We start from the raw sequence: 26694 nt of genomic DNA on the forward strand, positions 1-26694 counted from the left end.
CAGCTACAACTAGCAGCCAAATCTTCCTCAAACTACAACCTATCTTAAGAGAAAAGGACCCACTAGATAATAAAGTAGTTTTAGATATGCTGTGCCTGATAAAAAAAAAAAAGATGGGCATGGCTAGAGCCTCTTTGATTATAGACTTCCTTGATCAGGGTTGATCTGAGCTAAAACAACAAACACTGAAATATAAATGAAGAGGTGTGTAGATGTATGGCTAGTTGTGCTGTGAGATAGAGTAGAAATCTTTTCTTCTCCAACAAAAGACTGTTTAAAACATTAGTTTCCACTTCATCTCATGGAACACCAAAATAAAACTCTCCAGTTTTTATTCATCAGAAATGTTGTTGGACACAAATTCCCAATTCTTTTTTGCCACTGATAGCAATATAAAATTAAGAAACAGAATTCAGATTAATCTGCAGGATGCTGCTCATATAATTCAGTAACATCCTATAGAAATTAAAAACTTTCAAATTATAAATATTATACTTAACAAATATAAAGCAGCTGTTAGTGTATAATTATAAAACTTTCAATCCCAATGAACAGATTTGTTAGTACAAATTTAAAAGAGGATTTTAATAAGTATCATCATTCTAAGGTATTTTATGGGACAAGGAATGTAGCATCTAGAAGGAACAACAAGGATTTTTAATAAAAAGATCCTGAGTTTTGAACTGTGATGGTATGTGGTCTAATATGGTAAGCAAGTTGTGTTCCATAACCACCAGCCAAATTGCTGTGAGAGAAATGACATTTTCAATACTTTGGTCAGAGGTCATTTTCAAAGTAAAGATGACAGGAGAGAAAAAGGAAAGACAATCAATTTCAGAAACAGAGGACATAAAATATTAAAGTTGGACAGCCTTCTCTCCATGGCAATTATACTATACTTTTTCTGTTGCTTTATATACATAAATTATAGGCATCACTTGTGAGTATGACCTGGTAACATGTGCCATCCTTAATTGTTATAGGTGCCTGTGTAGTTACAAACAGACACAGGCACTCTCAGTTTCTCCTTGACAGCTGGAGGGAGAAAGGGTACCCATTTTTAACTGAGGAGACTGAAGCAATGTGAAATATATGCTTTGCTCAAAGATACAACTCACTTCTTAGTCCATGAATCAAACTCATATCATTATGAAAGTGGGCCTAACATCCTAATCCCTGGGCTATGTGCCTTCACTTAAAATCTATACCAGAGAGAGTGTGTGTTAAGACAACATGTTCATGCTTAAGTTGTAAATAAATTTATATGTGTACATTTAATAAGCATACATTTGTGTTCATACATAAATTGACAGTAAACTCTATGGTAAATCTCCAAGGCTCTGCAGACTAGAACAAAGAACAAACTTGAGATTTGTTGATTGTTGTCACCTCGTCAGGAGTATTGCATTCATCCAATCTACAGAAACTTTGTATTGATGGGAGTTTTGCCACTGGGTTGACATTGGATTGCTGGTGTGGCTGTAGAATAAGAAACATAAACTGAACTATGAGAATATGTACTAATGAATTACTTGAAAAAATAAGGTATAATGGCTTACCGTGTGGTTGGTGGAAGTAATTGGAGAATATGCTTTGATACTTAAGTCCATGCAGGAAACTGCTTTCTTGATGTAGTCTTAGGCTTTGTTGGCATTATGCTGAAGTGGTATCCGTCTTCACCATTCACAAAGAGCAGTGGATGCTGGAGCACATTGTAGGATGTAGGAATTCCTACAAAACCTCATAGTAAACATTTGTGGAACAAATGCAAATAGATTTTTTTTTGCTTCCCACTCTATAGCAGCCAACATTTAATTGCTTGTGTGAGAAGCATGACTCTTCCAAGTGAAGTTCTATCACAGACAGTGTTTAACCCTGAGACTTATTGATAAACATTGCGAAGCTGATACGAATAGGAAATTGCACTCTTCTGAAAGAAAAAGGAATTTCAGCTCCCAATTGAATGAGAGGAATTCTGGGTATGAAAACATCCTCTTCTTTTTCACATCCAAAGAGAATGGTGGCCTCAATAACATGTGACATCATCTTCTTTACCACCAGGTGTGTCCCATTGCAAAGTGTTGATGAATCCAAATTCCTCAATAACATTACTTGAGTTCCCATTTTAAGTTTCAATCAGTGGGGAAGCTCCAATGAATTGAGAAATTCTGTTAGATCTGGGATTATATCAACTGACTTGTAGGTGTGAGGACTTCCAGGAAGGTGCTGCAGCAGCTGTGCAATAATTTTACTTACAGTGCTGTCTTTTGGAGCCAGTATTGCTCTTTCACACTGTCAATTGAAATTGTGACAATTTTTTGATCAATAGATGTAAAGGAGACAGCAATTTATGAGTTAGTTTACAAAGAGTTACCTCCCTTCTCCATGTAACCCAGGAAAGGGTATTTTCTGCTCCCAGAGGGCTCGTTACTCATTATGTGAAATATTTTAAGAGTCCAAAACCACCTCTGGAACGTAAGTAATATATGTTCCCAATTTGGAGAAAATCATTTGTGAACTTCAGAAGTTATGCATGTTTACACACACACACACACACACACAACCTCACTTTTATATACATATAGATATCTCATATATACATATACTCTGTAAGGTGGTTGGCATTAGGAAGGGTATCTGGCTGAAAAAAATATGCCAAAACTGACAGTGAAGCCTGGTGCAGTCTTCTGGCTTGCCAGCTCCTGTCCAACCCATGCCAGCATAGAAAATGGACATTAAATAATGATGACAGCGATGATAATGATATGCATATTGTCTTGATTAAATGTGCATAGTGCAGCAGGTAGCAATTTGTTTATGCCATGCTGTTTGAAATACATTCTTTGTGTTTTTTCTAATATACTCTGTGGTTAATATACTGAATATATTCAGTACTTGGAATTTGGATTTACAGCTGTGACATCACAGAAAGTGAAATAAAAATCTATGTGGCCTTAACTGAACAATTGTAATAGTCGGGTACAATCTCCACAGAGTGCTTAAAGAGGAATTCACCTGGATTTTTTAGACCCAGCTATCATCAGAAAAATCTGAAAGGGATAGTATAATGTGGGCTCCTTGCCACTGGAAATGTGAAAAAATTACATCCAGTTTGCAGGTCCTACAGCTCTTGAAAAAAATGGAACAAAATCATCCTGGTCAAAACCCAAGGAGGAAAATACTTTAATTCATTGGAGTTATACCCCTTGGATTGGGAGCAAAATGGGTTACCAAAGTATATGAGATATCTGCCAGTAGGGTGGAAGATGAAAAAGAGCTGGTTTAACACTAGGCTGGTACTCACTTACAGCATACTAGCTTGGAGCAACATGAAACGAAGTGCACTGCTCAAGGACACAATATGCTTCCCAGTCCAGGAATTGAACCCATGACCTAACCACTAGGCTACACATATATATTTATACACACACACACACACATAGAAAAATGTATCTGATGAATGTAATAAATGTAGCAGCAATTATTCGTTTACTCAAAGCTGGTTTCACTGTTTATATTTTGAATATATACATATGTTTGTGTGTTTGTGTGTGTGTGTGTACATTTTCTCCAGGTGATTGTATGATTGTAGTGACCCAGAATAGGAAAGAACTTAATGCAACAAAGTAAGGACAGTTGGCATTTATTGTCTTCTCACATCAAGCCCAGATATTACAACTCATGTCTCCTCAGAGAAGGCAAGTAAATTAGTTTTATTTCATTCTTTAATTTTTTTATTGTTGTTACCAACCACTGTTTCAACTTTCTTCTAGTTTTTAATAGACTACATATCCCCCGTTTACTTGTCTTCTGTGAGGAGAAAAGAGCTGCAGCATCTGGCCACTTTGTACAGAGACAATAAACACCAAATATATGCATGTATAGTTACCATTTATATCACTCACTCTTCCAATATATATATATATATATATATATATATATATATATATATATATATATACTTGGAAAAGGATGCATGGCGTTTGATCATATAATAATAATATAAATAATATATAAATATATGCATATATACATACATATATGTACATACCTACATCTATATGTATATATGGGTACAGGACATCAAAAACAATGTTGAACACAATGAGAAATGAAAACAAAAACAAAAACATAGAAACGAACTTTTTTTCAAACAATGAAAAAAACAGAGTACAAGACATACAACACAAGGAATATTCCCCTTCTACAGTTGTCCCCGTTTCATCTACTCTGTGTTTCGAGTGTAAGGACAAGAAACGACTTCGTTGAAACAGTCCTTCCCGCAAAGCAAATTAAATAAAATTTGAGATTTTTTGCGTAAAAGTGGTAACAAGAACAGGACAGTAAGAACAAAACAAGACTGTAAAAACATTATAAGACAGAACAATGAGAATAAAACAGTAAAAAAAAACGATGAGAGCTGTTAAGCCAAGATGATGGAAAAATCATTCTGAACGCTTAAGGAGACAGCTTATGAAAGAGACAGGATAAGCTGGTCTGGTCTTGGTGAAGATAGCAGTTGGAAAGATGGCTTCCCTCTGATCCCATGTCAGTGACGAGAGAGTCAAGGAGGAGGAGTAAGAGAGAGGGAACGGTGAAGGGGAAAGGAGAAGAATAGGGAAGGGTGGGAGAGAAAACCAGAAAGGATGAAGAACAAGAGAGGGAGAGTGAAAGACAGAGAAGAAATAGTAAAAGAGAAGAGTGTGCATCATAATTAAAGGTATATAAATGGCACAAGAGGTATGTATAGGATATAACTGCAGAAACCAAATTAAAAACTATGGTGATGTTTTTGATATACTGTGAACCAAGAAAATAGCCTTAGGCAGAGTGTTGTATAATCAGCATTTTAAATCAGAGTATTTTGTTGAAGCTAAAATTTTATAAAAATTATGATGGAAGGTTTTAAGTGGTTTTGTATCACACAATCAGAAGCAGCCTCAGACAGGTTACATGAAGGGCTCTCACGCCCTTTTTCTTAATCCTATTACTAATAATTTCCCTCCCCTCTGTCCCCTGCCATACTCCCCATCCTTCCCTCTTACCATCTCTCCATCCAGGATCATTGCCCACTCTCCCTTCTGGTCTCCCTCAGTTATAGGGGTCTACTTTAAGTGATCATGACTAGTGCTGGTGCCATGAAAATAAGCATCTAATACTCTGTAAAGTGGTTGGTGTTAGAAAGGGCATCAAGCCATAGAAACCATGTCAAAATAGAAATTGGTGCATGATGTAGTCCTTTGACTCATTGGACCCTGTCAAACTTTTCAACCTATGTTAGCATGGAAGCTAATTGATGACAATACTGTTAATCATACTGCAGTCATTTCCACTTTATTTTATTATATTAAGTACTCATCTATGAAGTGCATATGACCAAGAATATATGTTTTGCTTATAACCATCTGCATTGTCACTTCTCAATTCAAAGTTAATCTAACAATTACTTAACTTTCTGATTGGTTTGCAGAAGTTTATATTTATGCAAATCTCCAGGCCAAGGTGCACTCACCACTCATTGGAACACAACTGCCATTCACACCAATTTAATCACCTCTATATTTCATGTAACTCTTTCTGGGACCTCAAAATACTTGTACATACTCTCTCTTTTACTTGTTTCAGTCATTTGACTGCGGCCATGCTGGAGCACCGCCTTTAGTCGAGCAAATCGACCCCAGGACTTATTCTTTGTAAGCTCAGTACTTATTCTATCGGTCTCTTTTGCCGAACCGCTAAGTGACGGGGACGTAAACACACCAGCATAGGTTGTCAAGCAATGATAAGGGGACAAACACAGACACACAAACATATACACACACACTTATATATATACGACAGGCTTCTTTCAGTTTCCGTCAACCAAATCCACTCACAAGGCATTGGTCGGCCTGGGGCTATAGCAGAAGACACTTGCCCAAGTTGCCACGCAGTGGGACTGAACCCGGAACCATGTGGTTGGTTAGCAAGCTACTTACCACACAGCCACTCCTGCGCATATTAGTGTTGGCATTATTTTACCAAAGCAGAACATTGGATAATAGTTGTTATTTAGTTCCATGCCAGCTTTGACTGAACAAATTTACAATCAAACCTGTTTCAGCCAAAACACACCATCCTTTTCTCAGGCATTATGTATCTAAAACTATATTAGCCTGTGTGCTCCCTACCTTTTTTAAGATAACAAGGTGTAATATGAGGGAGATTTGGCTGCAATTTGTAACATGTCGAGCAATCATATAGAGACTACTTCATTGGTATGTTAGCTTGGTTTGTACTATACAAACTGTACAGTGATGTAGTAACATTGATTTCCTTAACAATTGTAGACATGTGATAACAAACATAAATGTGATAAATAATTTTAATCAGAGAATGCAGACAACCAGCCACTGGGTTTTTTTTTAATTTGAAAATATTGGTTTCTACATTTCATTGCACCTTTACATCACACTGAAATAGAGAGAGACCATATTGCCTTAATTTTTAATATCCCTTACAGCCAACACGTATATTGATGGATTCAACAACTAATATAATCCAGTAAATTGTCAACTTCATAACTCTCAGAAATTAATATTTCATTTCAGATTTATCCACCAACTCTAAGAGGTAAGCATATACAATATGCTAGAAGTATTTGGAAATGTAACATTTAATCAAGAAATAATTAACAACCTTATTAAGAAATATACTCAAGAATTGTTACTGAATAAGATATTGCAAAAAAATAAACTGATAGTCAAAACAAGTACTATTGCTGTCACCTAATTGTGTATAACAGAGAGGATAACATGATAAGCTAGAAACATTATATATGTTTTAGTAACCCAGCCGGATGGTAAGATGAAGAATCATGCTGTGGTTTACTTACAAACATTACTTTGATGAGATTTCACTTGACAGGTATGATGTTCATTATCATACCAAATAAAAATTTCCCAACATTTTTTAAATGTATTTATAATAATTGGCTTCTTCTATAATAACAACAACAACAACAATAATAATAATAATAATAATAATAATAATAATAATAATAATAATAATAATAATAATAATAATAATAATAAACATCAAGAAACAATTTTAAGAAAAATTTCATAAAACTCAAAGATAGATTTTCTTGCAAGTCCATTTAATTTTATTTCTTTTTAAGAAACATTTTCACGAATTTTCTGTGTGAATAGGTTTATGACGTAATAAATTTCTGTTCCTAGAAAATGCTTCACCACAAATTTCACACTGGTATGGTTTTTCTCCAGTGTGAATACGTATATGGTCTGATAAATGACTGCTAGTAGAAAAAGCTTTGTCACAAATTTCACACTGGTAAGGTTTTTCCCCAGTGTGTATACGTGTATGATCTGCTAAGTGGTCCTTTCTATAAAATGTTTTCTCACAAATCTGACACTGGTATGGTCTTTCTCCAGTGTGAATACGTCTGTGTTCTGCTAAGTGGGATTTTCTATGAAATGCTTTCTCACAAAATTCGCACTGATATGGTTTTTCTCCAGTATGAGAACGTTTATGACGAGATAAGTTAGAATTTCGAGAAAATGCTTTTCCACAAACGTCACAATGATACGGTTTTTCTCCAGTGTGGAGACGTTTATGAGCTGCCAAATTACTGCTGTGAGAAAATGCTTTGCCACAGATTTCACAATGGTATTCCTTAGATGTGTGTGTAAGTCTATGACATTTCATATAAGCCTTTCGTGAGAAACATTTCCCACAGATATCACACTTATATGGTCTTTCTGTTGAGTGAATAATTTTATGGTATGTCAATCTTATCTTTTTGGGAAAAGTTTTTCCACAAATATCACAGGAATATGGCTGAGTCCCTCTGTGAATAAATTTATGAACAGATAACTGACTTTTTACATAAAATGATTTTCCACAGAATTCACAATGATATCGTGTTCTCCCAGCATGCTTATCTTTATGAAATACTAAAAGTCTTTTACGTGAGAAGCCTTTCCCACAGATATCACATCGAAATGGTTTTATATGAATATGACTATGATCTGATAAAATGCTGCTGCTTGAGAATGATTTACCACAGACATCACAATGGTAGGGTTTTTCTCCAGTATGAATATGTATATGAGCTCTTAATCCACTGTTATACGAAAATGCCTTACCACAAATATCACAGCGGTATCGTTTTTCTCCAGTGTGACTAACCTGGTGTCGTGATACACTGCTCCTGGTTGAAAAAGCTTTCCCGCATGTGTCGCACTGGAATGGTTTTGCTGCTGTGTGAGTTCGTTTATGAGAAGTTAAATTAGCATTACTAGTAAACAGTTCCCCACAAACATCACATCTGTATGGTTTCTCTTCAGTCTCAAACATTATTGAAATGATACAGCTTTAACAGACAATTGTTTCTCTGTTTTTGTACCATGAAGACAATTGCATTAGAATAAATGTTTCTTCCAGTAAACTCTCCTGAGGTATTAAATCTCTTCAAGTGTATCGGTTGATTTTGAATTTGCAATGTCCTTAAAGAAACGATCCTTTGGTCAGCTCTTTTACCTCCATGAAACAGTTTGTGTCAACCGAATTTGAAATTGAAAGTGTTCTCACCAATATTAATCATATTACAACTAATTTTCTCTTTAAATATGATTATTATCTTCAGAGACTAATAAATACCAAACACAGGTTATTGCAGCTAACACAGTTGGCTGTTGGTCTCTTCTTGTAGAATTCTTTTATTCAACATTGCTGCCCTGAAAGTAAAGAAACCAAATCTTAGTTAAGAACTATCAATGAAATGTATAATTAGTGATGGTATTATGTATCAACATAATAATCATTTAATGTCCACTTTTCCAGCTGACATGGGTTAAATAGAATTTGTTGAGGTACATTTTCTATAGCGAGATACTCTTCCTGTCATCAACCTTCACCTGATTCCAAGCAAGACATGCTTTCCACAGAAGACTGGAAATGAACTACATTGCATGTATGATAGCAACACTGATTTACTACCATCACATAATATCAAGACAAGGGTACATACAAACACACACACATACCTATACATTTATATATATGATGGTTTTCTTTCAGTTTTCATCTACCAAATCCACTCAGATCACATTGGTCAACGCAGGGCTATAATAGAAGACACTTGCCTAAGGTGCTGCACAGTGGGACTGAACAAGACCATGTGGTTGGGAACAAATTTCCCAACTCACTGTGTAACAAAATATTGTTGTTTTTTTTTTGTCTTTGGTCAATAAGTGTTATTTCCTATTTGCTTCTATCTAGAAATCAAAGAAAGTTACTATTATTCCATTAAACTTTGCTTGTGTGATCTGGACATCAATGTTTTGAAACTGACCTATTTTCCATTACATTTCAGACAGATTCAGTGCTGAGTTGCTGAAGCAGAAATATCATTAAAGCAAATATCCTGCTCAATACCACAGATTTGCTTGTCAGTTGCTTGACCTTAATGACTACAACATGCCCCTTAGTGGCTGACAATATGTGCATCTCTGATCATGAGCAGGAGTAGTAGGGGAGCATCATAGCCATGTGTTCAGAGGGATTCTTTGGGGTTTGAATAAATGTAACAAAGGTAAAGTTTGAAGGAAATACTAGGCATTTATCACACTTTCCAGGGGTAGCAAATAGGAAATAATAGTTGCTATCCAAGGACAAAAATCATGTCACACAGTGTTATACAGCCAATGCTTGTGTAAATTATGTAAATTACATCATAACCAGCTGATAGTGATTTTTACAGACCTAAATGTCAAGTTGTCAAAACTGGCAATGTAATGTATAAAAACTATAACAGCCTTATTTGTAAAAATATTTAACAAGTAATGAAATCAGAAATAAGACAGGGTTGACAAGAAACTATATTATATGGTGCAGCCTTCACAACCACATAGTTCCAGGTTTGATCAACCCTTATCCTGTGAAAGGATTTTGAGAGACAGAAACTGTGCAGAAGCCCATTATGTGAATATATGGATAAGTGTGCAAGTGTTGCTGTGTGGGTGAAAAGTTTGCTTCCTAGCCGCATGGTTTCGGGTTCAGTCTTACTGTGTGGCATCTTGGGTAAGTGCCTTCTTCTATAGCTCTGGATCAACCAAAGCCTTGTGAATGGTGGGATAGTTGTAAATGAATGTCACTGTCATATAAGCAGTGTCATGCATTTCCAATATTCTGCAAGAACATGTTTGGCCATAAGGAAATATTACTTTGCTTAGTAACAGTGAGAGTTGGTGACAGGAAGGGCATCCAGCAATAGAAAATCTGCCTCAAATAAACATCTAACCCATACAAAAATAGGAAAGTAGATATTAAAATGATAATGATGATGAAGTGAGTGTGTGTAGATATTTTTCATCAAGAGGCATAAACATCAGTAAGAAACCAAAAAAACAGTGCTGTTCAAACAAAGTTCTTTACAATATTTGTCCTGCACAATCACTATCAGAAATAGAGGTAATTTGTGATTGCTTTGTTGGAAACCTGTAACTATCACTGACACTAATGGTAACCAACTGCAATATGAAATGAAAAAAAAAATACCTCCATCTTCACAACTTACAACACAAAAATTATCAACACATTCATTTTACTTTATATATTCTCGTCGTTTATGTCAGTAAATATATTCATACAATATATACACTAGTTACTTAAGTCAATACATAAGCTAGAACTTTGTCAAATCTTTAGAACTGCCACTGAGCAAAATATATTTCCATTTCTCATCTCCTGGGTACTGCCAAGCAATATATTTTACTCCCATTACTATGTTCCATATTTCCATAATTCCCACTCTTGCCTCTCACTTTGTTTCCAGCTCCACCTATTACAGACACAAACCAAAACAGCTACTTCAATGAAGTTGTCTAATTGCTAGAAATGACACCCTAGTAATCTAGAAATAGGATGCACTGGGTAATGTAATTCTATCTGAATAAAAGACAAGATAGTCACAGCTGGGATATCTTTGTTATTAGGTTCATTCAATCAGAGTTAACCTGGAGCTAAACAACTGCATCAACATTACACAACTGGAGTTACTACATTGTCACTCGGTCCACTAGAAATACTAGCCAACTCTCCCTCAAATTACACCCAACAATCTTGAAAAGAAAAGGACACATTGAATGATGTGGTCCTAGAGAGACAGTGTCACATTATCAAAGTAAAATATTGCATTTTAACTGTCAATATAAAATCTCAACAAACAGCTGTTTTTTTTTGTTTTTTTTATCTAAAGCCAACGAAAGAGCCTCTACATGGCTGCTAGATCTGTTAAAAATAACAAACAAAAATCATAGTTTACTATTTTAAAAATAGGAAGGACACTTTGGATAATGTAGATTTATACTGTTTGAAAATGATATCATAGAGTGCTTTGATCATAAGTATACTTGTTAAGAACTAACTTGGGACTAATCAACTACCAATCAACTACTGCAGTCTGCCAGGAAATTAAGTTATAATAGCATAATAGTGTGAAAAAGTTCATCTACAACTTCGAAAAGGTACTCAAAGGAAACTAAACTCTTCATTTCAGTAATTATAGAGTGTGTGCTGTCATGGCTTAACCACTACAAGACATTCAACATTTTAGCTGAGAAAAAAAATTTACAGAAATAGTGGGTAGGGTGTCAGCACTCTTGGAACCTTAAATTACAAAACTCTGAAAGGAGTGATTGTATCTGGTTTCCTGGTATTAAATAGATAAAAAAAAGACATCTTTCCTTTGGAGAAAAACATATTCAATAGGACACATTATCAACTGATCTGGTATATGATCTTGAAATAGTGAAATAAATTTATCTATGTAAAAAAAAAAGTATACTTTCTAAATACACAACATTCATCAGATTTGAACTCAACATCTTTACACTTACAATCCAATGTAACATTCACTGTGCCAGTTGATGTCTACTGTTAGGGATCTTTTTGACACTATGTCAGTAATATCTCAGCTGGCATAGTACATAACTTTTACTCTACTGAGGGTTCCAAGTTGAAGCTCACATAAACCTATAAGTTATAATTATCTCAAGAGAAACATGTGAAAAGGGTAGTATAAGCTTTAAGAGACGTCAGGTCCACTCTACCATCAAATCAAGGTCTTCCTACTCTTTTTCTCTCAGCTATAACATGCATGAAAGACTCAACAAATAACGCTACATCCAGTTTACGTAAGAGAGAGCACTTGTCCACTACATGATGCATCAATTATTTATTAAAAGAACATAATATTGGGTTGGCAAGAAAGTAATTTTGGTGTTTTAGTGTGAAATAAAAGTCATTTTTTTCATACAAAGAATGAACTTTAAATAATTATATATTTTCCATTTTGTTCGATGATCTTTTGCCATCTTTCTGGCAACTTCATGATTCTGCGCTCACAGATCTTCTGGTCCTTATCAGCCAAAAACTGAAGAGTAGGGGCCGAAACCAGACATGGTTCCTCCTGATGATGTCTTGAGCTAATTGGATCCTATAAAGGAGCTGTTGTGGTAGCAGACCATGAAACACGGTTGTAATTCCTCCAAATGTTTGGAAAGTGAACAGTGTATGAGTCAGATACATGCTTGCGTGTGTATAGAGGGGAGAAAATCAGGTGTAGTGTTGGCGAATCTCAAGAAGCATGGAAATTTTGAAGGATGCAGTGCTCCGACAATTAACAACTGATGCCGGCAGTTTGTTCCATACTTCAGCAACTCTTAGCGTGAAAAAATGTTTCCGAAAGTCATGGGAGCTGTGCTGTTTTCTGACTTTGTAAACATGTCCACAGGTATTAGACAGGTGGAGTTTGAAAAGGTGCTCAGAGTTATTGTTTGTAAGATGGTTAATTATTTTATGGATGTCTGCAAGTTAGCTGCCAGACGTCCATGTATCCATGACCAGGGAAGTAAGGCATTCAGAATATGGCAAATGCCTGACGGAGGGTATTCTCTTGGTTGCACGTCGTTGAACGGTTTCCAGACGATTAATATCCTGGGCAAGATAGGAGTTCCAGACCGGTGATGCAAATTCCAGGTGAGGTCCAGGTTGTATTTTGAAGGCAGAGAAATTTGTGTGTATTTGATTCATTAAGTAGATAAAATCTTTAATACCAAATACTTTATTCATCATATAAAGATGTAACCTAACAACCGGCTTAAATAAGGGAGAGCACTCATCCATTATCAAATGAATGCAGGATCACAACTCAAATTCTACGACCAGAGCACTTACCTCCAAATTTCAGCCTTCTTCAAACGGAAGTGTTAAAAAAAAACAAAACAAAAGACTACTTTAGAACTTTTGCATCGTTTTCACAATAATGCAAGCAAGTGTCACAGCTTTGCTCCCCAGATACTGGTTACATTTGCGTGTTCACATATCCAAGAGTGTTCCGAATAAATGAATTTATTGTATTTTATTTCATAGGCGGATGAAATATAGCAATACAAAGTTTAAGTTTCTTCGGCGGTTCACTTTACAAAATCGGACAAATGAATGAGCCTCTAAATGGTTACTCAAACTGTTAGAAATAACAGCTAAATTTCTCACAAAACACAGTCAGCTATTCTGAGGCAAGTAAAAAAACACGGTAGATAATGTAGTGATATATACCTCTAAAAGAACGAGATGGTCACGGCTAGAATGCCTTTGATCATAGGTCTACTGGATCAAAGTTGACTTGGTGCTAAACAACAATATATCGCGGTCCACAACAAAGAAGTAATGCAACAAAAACAATAAAAAGAACTTCTTTACATCTCATCAACAAGACAAAGAGACCACCACTCAGAATTAAATACAATAATATACTGGAAGCAAGTGACGAATTCACAATTATTTCTAAAAAGTTATTTTAAAAGTGGGAAAAGAAACCGCTTCAAAGTGAGAATTACTTCGCAGAAATTCATCAACAATTTACACGTCATTATTCTGCGGTTGCACAAATGTTGACTATATATATATGTTCACTTATATTGCTATTGTTCAGAAAATCGCATCTATTGGCGCCTACATATAAATATACATAAATATTCACACATATACGTTTCTTCATATCCATAGCAAACAAAAGCTTTCTTACCTCGAAATATCACTCTTTTCTACTTTATCTTCATTTTAACACTCCTCTGCAGTTAGTTATTGTACAGCAACGCATCCTCCCTAAGTGTCCCTGGTCTGCTGATACTACAGCAGTCTTTAATTGTCCACTACGACCAACACAGAAGGTTTATCAACTTAGCAGCACAACATAGAATGAGGTGTCACTGACCGGAAGTATAGAGGAGGGAAAACTAACCGATACTACTATAGCTAAACACACACACGTACACACCTTCTATCTTTTACTTGTTTCAGTTATTGGACTGCGGTTAAGCTGAGGCGCTACCCCACCGTCGAACGAATTGACCCCAATACTTTTTTTTAAGTCTGGTACTTATTGTTTCAGTCTCTTTTGCTAACTACGAAGGCGTTAACAAACCAGCACCGGTTGTCAAACTGTGGTGAGTGACAAAGATACACACACTCTCACACGTGTGTGTGTGTGTGTGTGTATATATATATATATATATATATAATACAAAATGGGATAAGAACGCAAAACATCCGGACAACTAAGTGATACAAAAAGGGACAACAAAACATCCAGATAGACGATACAAAAAACAAGGACGGGTCATTCGAAGCTTTTTATCCTCAGTCAAGAACCGGATCATCCTCGCAATTTCGGCTGATTATCTGGATGTTTTACGTTCTTGTCCCATTTTGTATTATATATATATAGCGGTGTACGTACACTTTGTTCTCTTATATATATATATATATATAGAATGGTTGTATACTGTCAATCTAACAAGAACGTGACAGTAGGGGGTACACCACCGCTGTATAGCCCCAGGAAGCATCGAACGCCTCCTGATGGCTTTGACACATTTTTCCCTATATACGAAGAGGAGACAAACACCCCCGGCTGCCGAAACTGCATCTAGGGACACGTGTTTCAGGATCGTTGTCCTTCATCGGCCTAGAGTAGCAGACACCGGTCAACCGGTGATATTTGTCTCGACTTCGTAATTGTATATATCTATACTCAGTGAAGTCTATTCACTGATTATCAAAATAAGAAATATTGAATTTCTAAATCTCTCGTAGAGGGCTATACAGCGGTGGTGTACCCCCTACTGTCACGTTCTTGTTAGATTGACAGTATACAACCATTCTATCGCCCCACCACCGTACATGTCTCTACGAGAGATTTAGAAATTCAATATTTCTTATATATATATATATATATATATATATATATATATATATATATATATATGTTAATAAAATAGAACATATGCATATATATAAACATATATGTACGTACCTACCTCTACATGTACATATACACGCATATATGTGTACAGGACACCAAAAAGACGTCGAACACATAGAGAGACGAAAAACATAGACACAAACCAAGGAACAAGACAAGCAAAAAAAGAGATACAGGACAATAAGCACAACGAAAAATCCCCTTCTTCAGTCGCTAAGGTTTCATCTACTAAACGTTTCGAAGGATAAAAGCGAGACGTATACTTCGAAGAAAACTTCCTTCCTGCGAAAAGCAAATCAATTAAAATTCTGAGATCTTTTCGCAGAGGGGTAAAAAAGCAAGACGGTAACGACAGTACAAACATATAAACAGTAAAAAATATATATATAAACAGTGGAAAAATAAATATATAACAGTGAGAGACAGGACAAGGAGAACAAGATAAGAAGGGCTGTTAACGCCAGACGAAAAAAGTATTGCAAACGCTGGATTATAGTGGACGACGAGAGAGAAAGAATGTCGACCAGTAGCCTTAGAAGGCGGGCGAGAAAAGACAGGATAGCAGTTACGACGGAAGTATCGTCGCAGATGGACGACGGGAATGGGGGAGGGGGGGGGGGCAAGAGGAAGAGAGAGAAGAAGGGGAATGGTGCGAGGAGACCATGAAGAACGGTGAGGGGGAGAGAGAGAGGAAGAGACAAGTTAAGTGAGGGAAAAAAGACGAAAAAGGGAATGGGAGAGAAAGAAAGAAAGATGCAGAGTCGCGTGAGAGTTAATATCAAGGCTAACTTGATAAACAGAACAATCTTACTTAATAGGGTGCGTGCGTTTAGTCGTATAATATGTTAATAAAATAGAACATATGCATATATATATATATATATATATATATATATATATATATATATATATATATATATATATATATATTATATTATATATATATATATTATATATATATATATCATGTGATCGCGTGATTGACCAGATTATCGGGTGTTATACATCGCTGGTCACAATGCACTTTGCGTCGTTTTAGCTTTCGAATAATGCCACGCCACTGGCTAGGCGAACACGCCAACACTCCCCGGCATACCTTCCCATATGTACCTCCACCTCAATTTTGTTTCCTCATAACTTTTGAGGAAAATGAATATTTTTCAATGAAATCGGAATTAGTGTTGAAAAAATTTTCCGAGGTGAAGAGTTTCGGAAAATTCTCAGGAGCCAGCTTTGTTTCCTCATAACTTTTGGAAAAATGGATATTTTTTAATGAAATTTTTTACAAATACTTTTCAGAGTGTGTGAATTACGATATCGTTATCCAATATGGAAAAGAAGACTGGTGAATACTCACACAAACATACTGACATACGCTACAATTTTTTTTCTTTTTTTTTACAAAATTTTAAGTTTCATTTTATAGATATATATGTGACAGTATGTATGTGTGTGTGCGTGTGAGTGCTCACCAATTTTCTTGTTCATGTTAAATTACGATATAATCGTAATCTACGCATTCTGAAGGGTATTTATTGAAAAGTTTATTAAAAAATACCTATTTCTCTGAAAGTTTGAGTAAGTCAGGTCGAGTCGTCTGAATTTTCCGAAACTCCTTTCCCAACTCACGAAAAAAAAAATCTTTTTTTCACCACAAATTCTGGTATAATCAGAACCTACATCACCTGAAGAGTATTTGTTGAAAATTTCATTGAAAAATATCCATTTTTCTGGACGTTATGAGAAAATAAAATCGGGATAGCACACGTGTGGAAGTATGCTCATCACTCTTATCGGAAAGCTAGTCCGTTGCAGGGTTACTGTTTACAGCTGAGAGAAAAAGAGAGGGAGCAAAAATTCCAAACAAAGGAACAACAAAATGAGATAATTTTATTATCAAACTAATTAGTTTGGAACTAAGAGAAATGAGAAGAATAAATTATTTGTTTTTGGACCCTGTCTTTCTTCGGAATGTGGGTGTCGAGTGGAAAGAAAGTGGAGAAAGACGAGGACAACCCGAAAAAATAAAAGGCCCAGTCTAGGTGAAAATACCTTTGTAGAGCTTGTGTATATGGTGGATAGTATATTTATATATAGCAGTGGTTACCAACCTTTTTGTGATCGCGTACCACTTAGAGATTTCGTACAGCCGCCGCGTACCACTTGGTTCCAGAAAAATTCAATTCGATCAGATATCAATTCAATCAGAAGTAGAAAACACAAATGAACTAACAACGAATAACACAACTCAATTGAATGCGAGGGCTGAATCTGTTCCTTCTCCACCAGCTGGTCAATGCAGGGCAAAACCTTGCTCACAGCGCATCGGAAATCATGGCCGGGCGCAGCAAGACGGTTCTGGCTCTTCGATTTGGTGGCCAGTAAGGCTGAGAACCCCTGCTCACACTCACACGTAGAGGAGAAAATCAGTAACTAGGGAACAGCGTGACGGGCTAGCGTAGGGTACGAGAAGGCCATGCTTAAGCAGAAGTTTATAGGAGAGCATTCTTTTATGTTTCATCTTTACTGTCTCGTCAGCCTGGATATCTATGAGTTCCTCTTGTTCCCCGGTCCCGACAGGCAACTCGGCTGGATCAACAGAGAATGGATTGGCGATGTAGGCACAGCATGTCACGTCCGGAAAGTAATGCATCAACTCAGTCTTGAACAATGAAAGGTGACGGACAATTACTTGGGTAAATTCATCATTGGGTTCGCTTCAAGTGTAATCAGGAGTTCGAACATTCCGTAGCGTTTGCTCTCCACGTTCTTTAACCATAGATTCAACTTCCGGACAAATGCTCCCATCTTTGAGATGAACTCTGTGACAGTGCAGTTGGGCCCTTGAAACGGTAGGTTTAAGTAGTTGTAGGCTCCAAAAATGTCCAACAGGTATGCCGACCTTGAGATAAACTCCTCGTCCTCCAGATCTTTTAGAAAATCGTGTTCCTTCTCCGTGAAGAAAACAAGAAGTTTGTAACAGTACTTAGTGTGAATCTTCTCTTGTACTTTCGGGGTACAAGAAAGCAATCACTAGCCGTTGCTTTAATAATCCAGAAATTCTACCAGTCAGAAACAACAAGACGCAGACGTAAAAGATATATATACTACTTTATTCTCTAATGTGGTAACAGTAACAATAAGTGGTTATCTGGTATCCCTTTGGTATAAATGTGTCAGTGCTGAACCTTATCGCTGTAAAATAAGAAAGTGTTCAAATGCAAAACGACACTGGTCAAAGATGGCGTCCGGAACAGGGAGAAGATGTGGTCTGCAACAATTTGGTTAAAGGCCTTTTGGTAAGGTGCTGCTAGAATCAAGTTCGGACGGAGAAAAAATATACGTGACCGTCGCCTTCAGTCGCTGCTTGCTGGACGCTGGTGGTCAACGTCTTACGATCCCCTTGCCTCGGCTAACTGCTACGTAGGCAGAAGGGTTCTTCTTCCGGTGGTGAAAGCACCAACCCCGCACGCGCGAAATACAAATGGACGGTGCGCGAGCGCGCGCCGTTGTATAGGATCACTACAAGTTCATCCATCAGTTCAAATAAACACCTCGTTGCATAACCCCGCGAGAGCCAGTGTGGTAGAGGAAACAGATGTGGTCGGAGCCGAAATCTTCGCAGAGCATCTTGAACAGCCGAGTATTTAAAGTCAACGTTTTGACGAAATTCACGATTCAGATAACACGGTTCAAGCATGATAAAAACTTTGGAGGGAGATCCTGAGAACAAAGAACGAATCTGTGTATGAAACAATGGACAGCGGTGGCGTTTGGTGACATAGCTTTCACATGAGCTTGAAAATCTGACTTTCGACCGAGCATAGATAGATCCCCATCAGTCGTGCATCCGACCAACTTTCCACAATCCAGTTCATTCTGCTTGAAGAAATTGTCCAAAACGTCGAAAATATGCTTTCCTTTCGTTGTACTGGAAAACTCCTGGCTCAGCAATAATTCAGTCTTCACAGCATTATTCTGCATGAGGCGGATGTAGGCAAGTAGTTGACAGCAGTTGGTGATGTCCGTCGATTCGTTGAGTTGAATAGCAAACTCGTACTTTGAGGCTCTCACTCCCTCATTCACTTGGTCGGCAATGTCGAACATCTCGATACGGTGCTGTACAGTGTTGTTAGAGACAGAAACACTCTCCAACTTCGCCGCCGTTCCCTCTCCAATCCCGTACCTGACCAAGGTCTTTGCCGCTGGCATGTCCGATAGACTCAGCAATAGTATGCGCCTTCATGTTTTTGGCCTCCAGGAGAACAACTTCATAGGATGCTTTCACAATTCCTGCTCTCTTCTGGTATATCTGGCCAGTCTTGTATATGCGTTGCCGCTTTACGTTCTCGCCAAGTCGCTGGAAGTAACCCTGGTCTCTGTCCTTCTTGTCCATGTGATTCGTCTCAAGATGACGTTTGAGCAGACTGGGTTTCATGGCTGCATTGGAAATGGACTTCATACAGAGTACACACTGCGGAAGAGCTTTTCCTCCACGTTCGATTGCAATGAAGCCATATTTTATGTACGCAGGGTCATAGTTTCGCTTCGGCATGTTATCAAAACCCGTGGGAAAAAAAATTAATCAATCAAGAAATAAAGAAATATAAAAATAAAAAATATACAAAATAATATTAATAATAATAATGATATTATATACAATAAGAACATTATGAGTATGAAAGTAGCAAATCGTTGCCAGATTACCTTGTGTAAGACAGTAAACATTTTCGTGAAGAAAAGATTAAGTATGTAATTGATAGGATGTGCTTCTTTGATAGGAAGTTTCTGACATTTCGAACAAAGTCCTTCTCCAAGGGAAAGAAAATTTTGCATGTTCTTTCTTAATAAGGGACAGAAATAGACGGACCTCCTCGCCCACTCAAACTGTATCACACACACAGATAGATACTTTCAACATTTGATTGAGTTGTGGTTGCACTGTCCTATATTGGGCATTTTAAACGGCGCGGAGCTCATACTTCTCCACGTCCGAACACATCCGATTTCTTCTTCTTCTTCTTCTTCTTCTTCTGAGAGAGAGAGAGAGAGAGAGCAAGAGAGAGAGAGAGAGAGAGAGAGAGGCGGGGGAGAAAGAAGAGGAAGAAAAGAAGACTGGACTGCTATTTTATTGATCGACACCGAAAGTAGGATTTGAAGCGAGAAAGAAGTGTGTAGTATAACACGAAACTGCATTTATTTATTTATTTTGTAATTTTCTCAACATAACCCTAATATGCACCCTCAAAACATAAATATGCATTTTAAAGAACTCATGAGGAAACAAAGTCAATGGGGGTCACCACGCTGTAGTTATATCGATAATACATATTTTATTTCTAGAAAAAGACACTATGGTCAAGACTGGAACTTCTTTGGGATCTTTTCGGTTTGAACGGCGGTTTTTTCTAGCGGTGTCATATGAAATTGTCACCCATAATTATAACCATAGTATCGATCTATTGCATTTCAATCTGTTTCAGGGTTAGGGTTAGGGGTGGGGAAGGGTATCTTTTTTTCTTCACAAATGTAAATAAACCCAATCTGTTTTTTAAACGAGGGACATATTCATACGGCACAGAATGTTTTTTTTTTACCTCAATGGACGTCATTGATTGGTTGAAATTGCAAAAATTGGAGAAAAAACAACAACAAATATCTTACAAACTATAGAATTTTCTCAATAAAGCCAAGAGAAAAAGATGTTTTATAAACACATTCTACCAGTATACGAAGTTTAAAATTTTTTAGTTACCTAGAAATTATGTTAAAAACTGCCGTTCAAACTGAAAAGATCCCTTCTTTGATCATAGGCCGACTGGATCAGTGCTGACTCGAAACTAAACAACCTTATATTTAATATCTGAAGAACGACAATTACTCGAAACGTTTCCTCCCCTTCGTTCCTCACAGTAAACGAAATAGTAAACCCTCACATTCCGGGTTTTACAATATATCGAACGTTGTTTATCAGTTAAACATCACTGTACTTCCGGTCGATGATAACATGCGGGATTTTGCCACATTCAGTCAAATGGTTTATGACATTTAATGGTCAGATATCGAAACCACTGTGTATAATTTTAGTGGCTTGAACACCTTAGCAATGTTCAATAGTGCTAATGTTTTTAAGGAGCAGAGAATAGTAAAATAATCCAGAGAACATAGTTATACTGAGGTGAGGTAGCTTTCGTTTCATATGTTTATAATAGTTATTTCAAAATTAGTGTTGATGGTTTTTTTCTGAAAACAAACTTTCGTCCTCCTTAAACATTGCCAGCCCGACACAATGGTTTTAGCGTGGATCTCAAAAAAAGAATTGCCTTCAACGCGTTTTTATTGTTTTTTTAAAGCTTCCTTTCGATTTCTGAGAGTCCGCACCAGTCAATAACATTAATGCTTACTAACAAAATATTAATGAATGATGATAATTTTTATTCCCCGTAAAAGCTTAAGACAATATCAAAGGACGAAATGCAACACACAAAAGGAGGTGTTTACGTCAACTACAATAAAGATATGTCAAAAGATAAAAATAGAAATCAAAAGAATTTCAACAAATTTCGACATAACTACAGCCACTAATAGTAATGCTTTCAAATTTTGGTACAAGGCCAGCAATTTTGGGACGTGGGGAAGTCGATTACATCGACCACAGTACTTGGCTGGTACTTATTTTATCGATCTCGAAAGGATGAAAGGCAAAGTCGATCTCGGCGGGATTTGAACTCAGAACATAAAGACAGCCGAAATGCTGCTAAGCATTTTGCCCGGCGTGCAAATGATTCTATGAACTACAAGAGTTGACGATATATCTATTTGTAATTAGAAGCTAATTAGAGTTGGAGAACGTTATATATATAGATAGATAGATAAACAATCATTAACTTCCTTTTCTCCATTTTCTTTTCTTTTAAATGGATATAAATTATGTGTGTGCATGTAATTTGTTTACATTTGAAGTATATACATTTATTTTATTCGCATTTGAAAGCCTGAATTGGCTCACTTTGTGAAAGTTTAAAACGATGTTTGAATTTCCAGTTGTTTTTCGCTCTGTATGCGTGGGTCGAACTAAGTTTAATGAGGCAGATTTTCTACGGCCGAATATCCTTCCTGTTGCCAACACTCGCTTTCCAAACAAGGTAATATTTCATCATGGCCGGACATGTTTCGCCAATATGTTGGAAATGAATGACACTGACGCTAATTCAATCATCTGTGATATCAAAACAAGGACACACATATATACATAACAGGCTGCTTTCGTTTCCTCTCACAAATCCACCTATAAAGGCTTTGGTCAGCTTGGGGCTAAAGTAGAACCCTTGTCCAAGGTGCCACATTCAGACAGCCTGAAACCATGTAGTTGGGAAAAAATATTTAACCAGAGTGATGCGTAGTGGAATCGAACATGGAAACACATGATTTGAAACAGACCTCTTAAACCATGTAGTCATGCATGTACCAGGAGTCTTGATTTTCTGTATATCTTATTTCCTGTGCTTACTGACCAAATTTTTGATTTGTGTTTTACTCAGCTCCATCCTCCGGTGGCACATAAAAAAACAACATCCGAGCGTGGCCGTTCGCCAGCCTCGTCTTGCACCTGTGTCGGTGGCACATAAAATCACCCACTACACTCTCGGAGTGGTTGGCGTTAGGAAGGGCATCCAGCTGTAGAAACACTGCCAGATCTGACTGGCCTGGTGCAGTCTTCGGGCTCCCCAGACCCCAGTTGAACCGTCCAACCCATGCTAGCATGGAAAGCGGACGTTAAATGATGATGATGATGATGATAAACAAATTTACATTTGTTTTTATTAGGAGCATTTAAATGTGTATTGTATGATACAAACAAGAAGGTAGTATTTTTTTCAAATGTAACATTGTTGTTAGATTGCAACCCCTGCAAATTTCCCTTATTGAGGAGACCTATGATCAAACACATTATAGTCATAATCTTTTTGTCTTATTTTAGGTATTGCATATATATAGGAAACGTCTATTCTGTTTTAAGATACTAGAGTGTGATTTGAGGGAGATTTGGTTGTTTTATATTCTGCAGGTTAAATGATTACCTAGAGGTTTCCATAATGTTATCAGTATTAGTGATTTTAGCTTTTTAATAGTAATAGAAAGCACCAGTTGCCTATTTTTCAACATTGGACACATAAGTATACTTTCATTGCTCACACATTGTAAGTGTACATACTCATACAATCACACAAAGACATGTTATTTTTAATTACAGGCATGACTTAATTGGCAATTATATACTACATTACCTACTACATACTAAGATTTGTTTTATTTAATTTCAGATCTATGTTGAAAAGAGGAATGCTCATAGATGTATTAACTGGAATTTTTAAGAAAATTATCCCAGAAGTTGTCATCAAAAAACATCAGTTAAAATGTCTTGAGTATGGGATTTACCAGACTCTTTGAGGGTGACTAAATGATTAAGACCACATTTATGAGAATGTGACCGAGTTTGCAAAAGGTATCACAAATATAGCTGAACTTGAGAGACAAACTAGTACATTAAGATGAGTAGTCACTGGAACAATTCAAAGAGAACATTCTATTTTCTAGTACAAGTGCTTTGGATGAAACAAATTCTTCTGTAGAATATATTTTATGAAAGCTTTATTTATTGGAAAATGTTGCAGACAGAGGAAAAACCTTACAGATGTGAGGTTTGTGGTAAAGTGTTTTCTCAAAACAGTCACCTAACAGTTCATATTCGTATTCACACAGGTGAGAAACCATACCACTGTGAAATTTGTGGGAAAACCTTTTCCCGAATGACACGACTTACAGATCATAGACGGACTCATTCAAGAGAAAAACTCTACAATTGTGAAATCTGTGACAAATCCTTTTCTTGTAAAAGTTACTTGTCAGATCATAGACGTATTCACAAAGAAAAAATATTCTGCTGTGAAATTTGTGAAAAGAAATTTTCTCGTAATGCTGATTTAATGTATCATAAACGTGTTCACACTGGAGAGAAACCATTTGACTGTGAAATCTGTGGTAAAGCATTCTTATGTAGTACTAAGTTATTGTGTCACAAACGTATTCACACAGGAGAAAAACCATACCAATGTGAAATCTGTGGCAAGGCATTTTCTCAGAATTGTACATTAACAGACCATAAGCATATTCATACTGGTGAGAAACCATACCAGTGTGAAATCTGTGGGAAAGTATTTTCACGCAGTACTAAATTGTCAGATCACAGAAGGCTTCACAGTGGAAGACAATACCAATGTGAAATTTGTGGGAGAGCATTCACATGCAGTAGTCATTTATCGATCCATATACGGACACATACAGGAGAAAAACCATACCAGTGTGAAATTTGTGGTGAAGCATTTTCTAAAAATGGAAATCTATCGCGACATCATCTCATTCACAGTAGAAAATGAATTGTATCACTATGAAATTTGTGAAAATGTCTTCAAATTTAAAAATCTATTTCTTTACTACCCACAAGGGGCTAAACACAGAGAGGACAGACAAACAGATTAAGTCGATTACATCGACCTCGGTGCATAACTGGTACTTAATTTATTGACTCCGAAATGATGAAAGGCAAAGTCGACCTCGGTGGAATTTGAACTCAGAACATAGCAGCAGATGAATACGGCTACGCATTTCGCCCGGCACGCTAATGTTTCTGCCAGCTCGCCACCTTATAACTTCAAATTTAAATATCAATTAACCTTTTACACATTTCACAGCTTAAAGAGCAAATGTAGCGCAGATTATTATAAGATATTTTCTCAAAACTGTTTCTTAATTTTAAAGAAATATGTTGACACTGAGCATAACATGTCATATGATAAGTTATGTCAGGGGCGTAGTTTTGCCATTCTGTGTAGTATCAGGTAATGTTTTATAAATACAATACCATTACTTTATTGAGATTTCATGCTCATACAATACAATGAAATGAATACTAATTTTGAAAAGGAAAATATTTATTTAAATGAAATGAAACAAATTTCTTTAGATCAGTAATACTGTTACAGATGTAATATTACCTGGTTTTAACCACAGTGGCAAGGGTATATCTCTAATGTCAGGAGTATATGTCAGATAACACTAATTAGTATATAGTAACTGAGGGAGATATATCTATTTCTTTACTACCCACAAGGGGCTACACAGAGGGGACAAACAAAGACATACAAACGGATTAAGTCGATTATATCGACCCCAGTGCGTAACTGGTACTTAATTTATCGACCCCGAAAGGATGAAAGGCAAAGTCAACCTCGGCGGAATTTGAACTCAGAACGTAGCTGCAGACGAAATACCACTAAGCATTTCGTCCGGCGTGCTAACGATTCTGCCGGCTCACCGCCTTAACTGAGGGAGATATATCCTTTGGGAGCAGAGTTATCTCCCTTAAGGATTTAAACAAACGACAGAGACACTGCTAGTTAGTAAATAAATAAATCTTTATCCTTGTGATGTTTGTATATACCTTCCCAGTTATTATGGTATTTAACACCATATCTTGTAGTTTATATTATATGTCTTGACAATCCATTTGATTGTTGTTTAACCTTGAGTCAGCCCAGATTGATTCCAACAAAAACTAGCCTATTTTTGGAACGTTTAGGATTACATTGTCCAAGGAGTATTTTTCTTATTTGAGATGGTAGGTATGATTTGAAGAGATTTGTCTGCTATTTCTAGCAGGTTATGCTACTACATAGAGCTTTCCTCAGTTACCAAGCAATTTCTTAGTATATTTTACTTGGGTAACAAACGATGGCCACAAAATATCAAAATAAATCTGTTTGGTATTTCTGACGTCCTAAATAATTACAAAATATTTATTGAATATATTTCCTAATAAGCATGATAATTATTTCAGGAATGTTTGTATTTCTTGTCAGTTAACTCTTATTTCTTGTAAATATGTACAAATCTCAATTGAATGCTGATCCTAAAACTAAATATTTCTGTGACATGTTAATAGATATTCAGAATAATGAACTTAAATATATATATTAAGTATGACTGTGTGGGTGAAAAGTCCACTTTGCAATGATATAGTTTTGGGTTCAATCTCTGTGTGGCACCATGAAGATATACACACACACTCTTACATGTGTGTGTATACATATATTTTTTCACTTTCTTTTTCTCCCTTTTGCTTATATTCTCCATGCTTTACATTCTGACATATGTACACACCTCTACTGCCCCACTAATTTTTTTCTTCTCTTTCTAAAATACAAAAGTAATTTCCTTTTTTGCACTGATATTTTTCTTTCTCCATTTTTTTTTTCTCTTTTCATCTCTCACTTGTCTGCTGACTTCTACATATCTTTGCACCCACT

General features: G+C 36.4%; 3 protein-coding genes across 6 annotated transcripts; 1 reads left to right on the forward strand and 2 right to left on the reverse strand.

The window, feature by feature from the left end:
* Positions 1-7117: 7117 nt before the first annotated feature.
* LOC115212754 (zinc finger protein 665-like) lies at positions 7118-14319 on the reverse strand. Of its 2 annotated transcripts, none has more exons than XM_029781414.2 (2): positions 14090-14319; positions 7118-8738 (listed from the first exon to the last, which is right to left on the reverse strand). In XM_029781414.2, exon 2 carries the CDS (start codon positions 8356-8358, stop codon positions 7168-7170), a length of 1191 nt encoding a protein of 396 aa, XP_029637274.1. In that variant the 5' UTR covers positions 8359-8738; positions 14090-14319; the 3' UTR covers positions 7118-7167. The 2 variants fall into 2 exon arrangements, with proteins under 2 accessions (XP_029637274.1, XP_036359630.1); XM_036503737.1 differs by lacking the exon at positions 14090-14319 and adding an exon at positions 13621-14022.
* A 170-nt stretch (positions 14320-14489) lies between these two features.
* On the forward strand, positions 14490-26224 carry LOC115212756 (zinc finger protein 479-like). Of its 3 annotated transcripts, XM_036503751.1 has the most exons (3): positions 21291-21506; positions 23653-24801; positions 25045-26224. In XM_036503751.1, the coding sequence occupies exon 2, from the start codon at positions 23995-23997 to the stop codon at positions 24763-24765; it is 771 nt and encodes a 256-aa protein (XP_036359644.1). In that variant the 5' UTR covers positions 21291-21506; positions 23653-23994; the 3' UTR covers positions 24766-24801; positions 25045-26224. The 3 variants fall into 3 exon arrangements, with proteins under 3 accessions (XP_036359643.1, XP_036359644.1, XP_029637277.1); XM_036503750.1 differs by lacking the exon at positions 21291-21506 and adding an exon at positions 14490-14510 and having other exon boundaries at positions 23653-26224; XM_029781417.2 differs by having other exon boundaries at positions 21292-21506; positions 23653-26224.
* LOC115213177 (SCAN domain-containing protein 3-like) lies at positions 19461-19883 on the reverse strand. The gene has a single exon (XM_029782112.1). The coding sequence runs from the start codon at positions 19881-19883 to the stop codon at positions 19461-19463; it is 423 nt and encodes a 140-aa protein (XP_029637972.1).
* Positions 26225-26694: the final 470 nt, after the last annotated feature.

The sequence above is a fragment of the Octopus sinensis genome, linkage group LG6 (genome assembly GCF_006345805.1).
Source record: "Octopus sinensis linkage group LG6, ASM634580v1, whole genome shotgun sequence".
Lineage (NCBI taxonomy): Eukaryota > Metazoa > Mollusca > Cephalopoda > Octopoda > Octopodidae > Octopus > Octopus sinensis.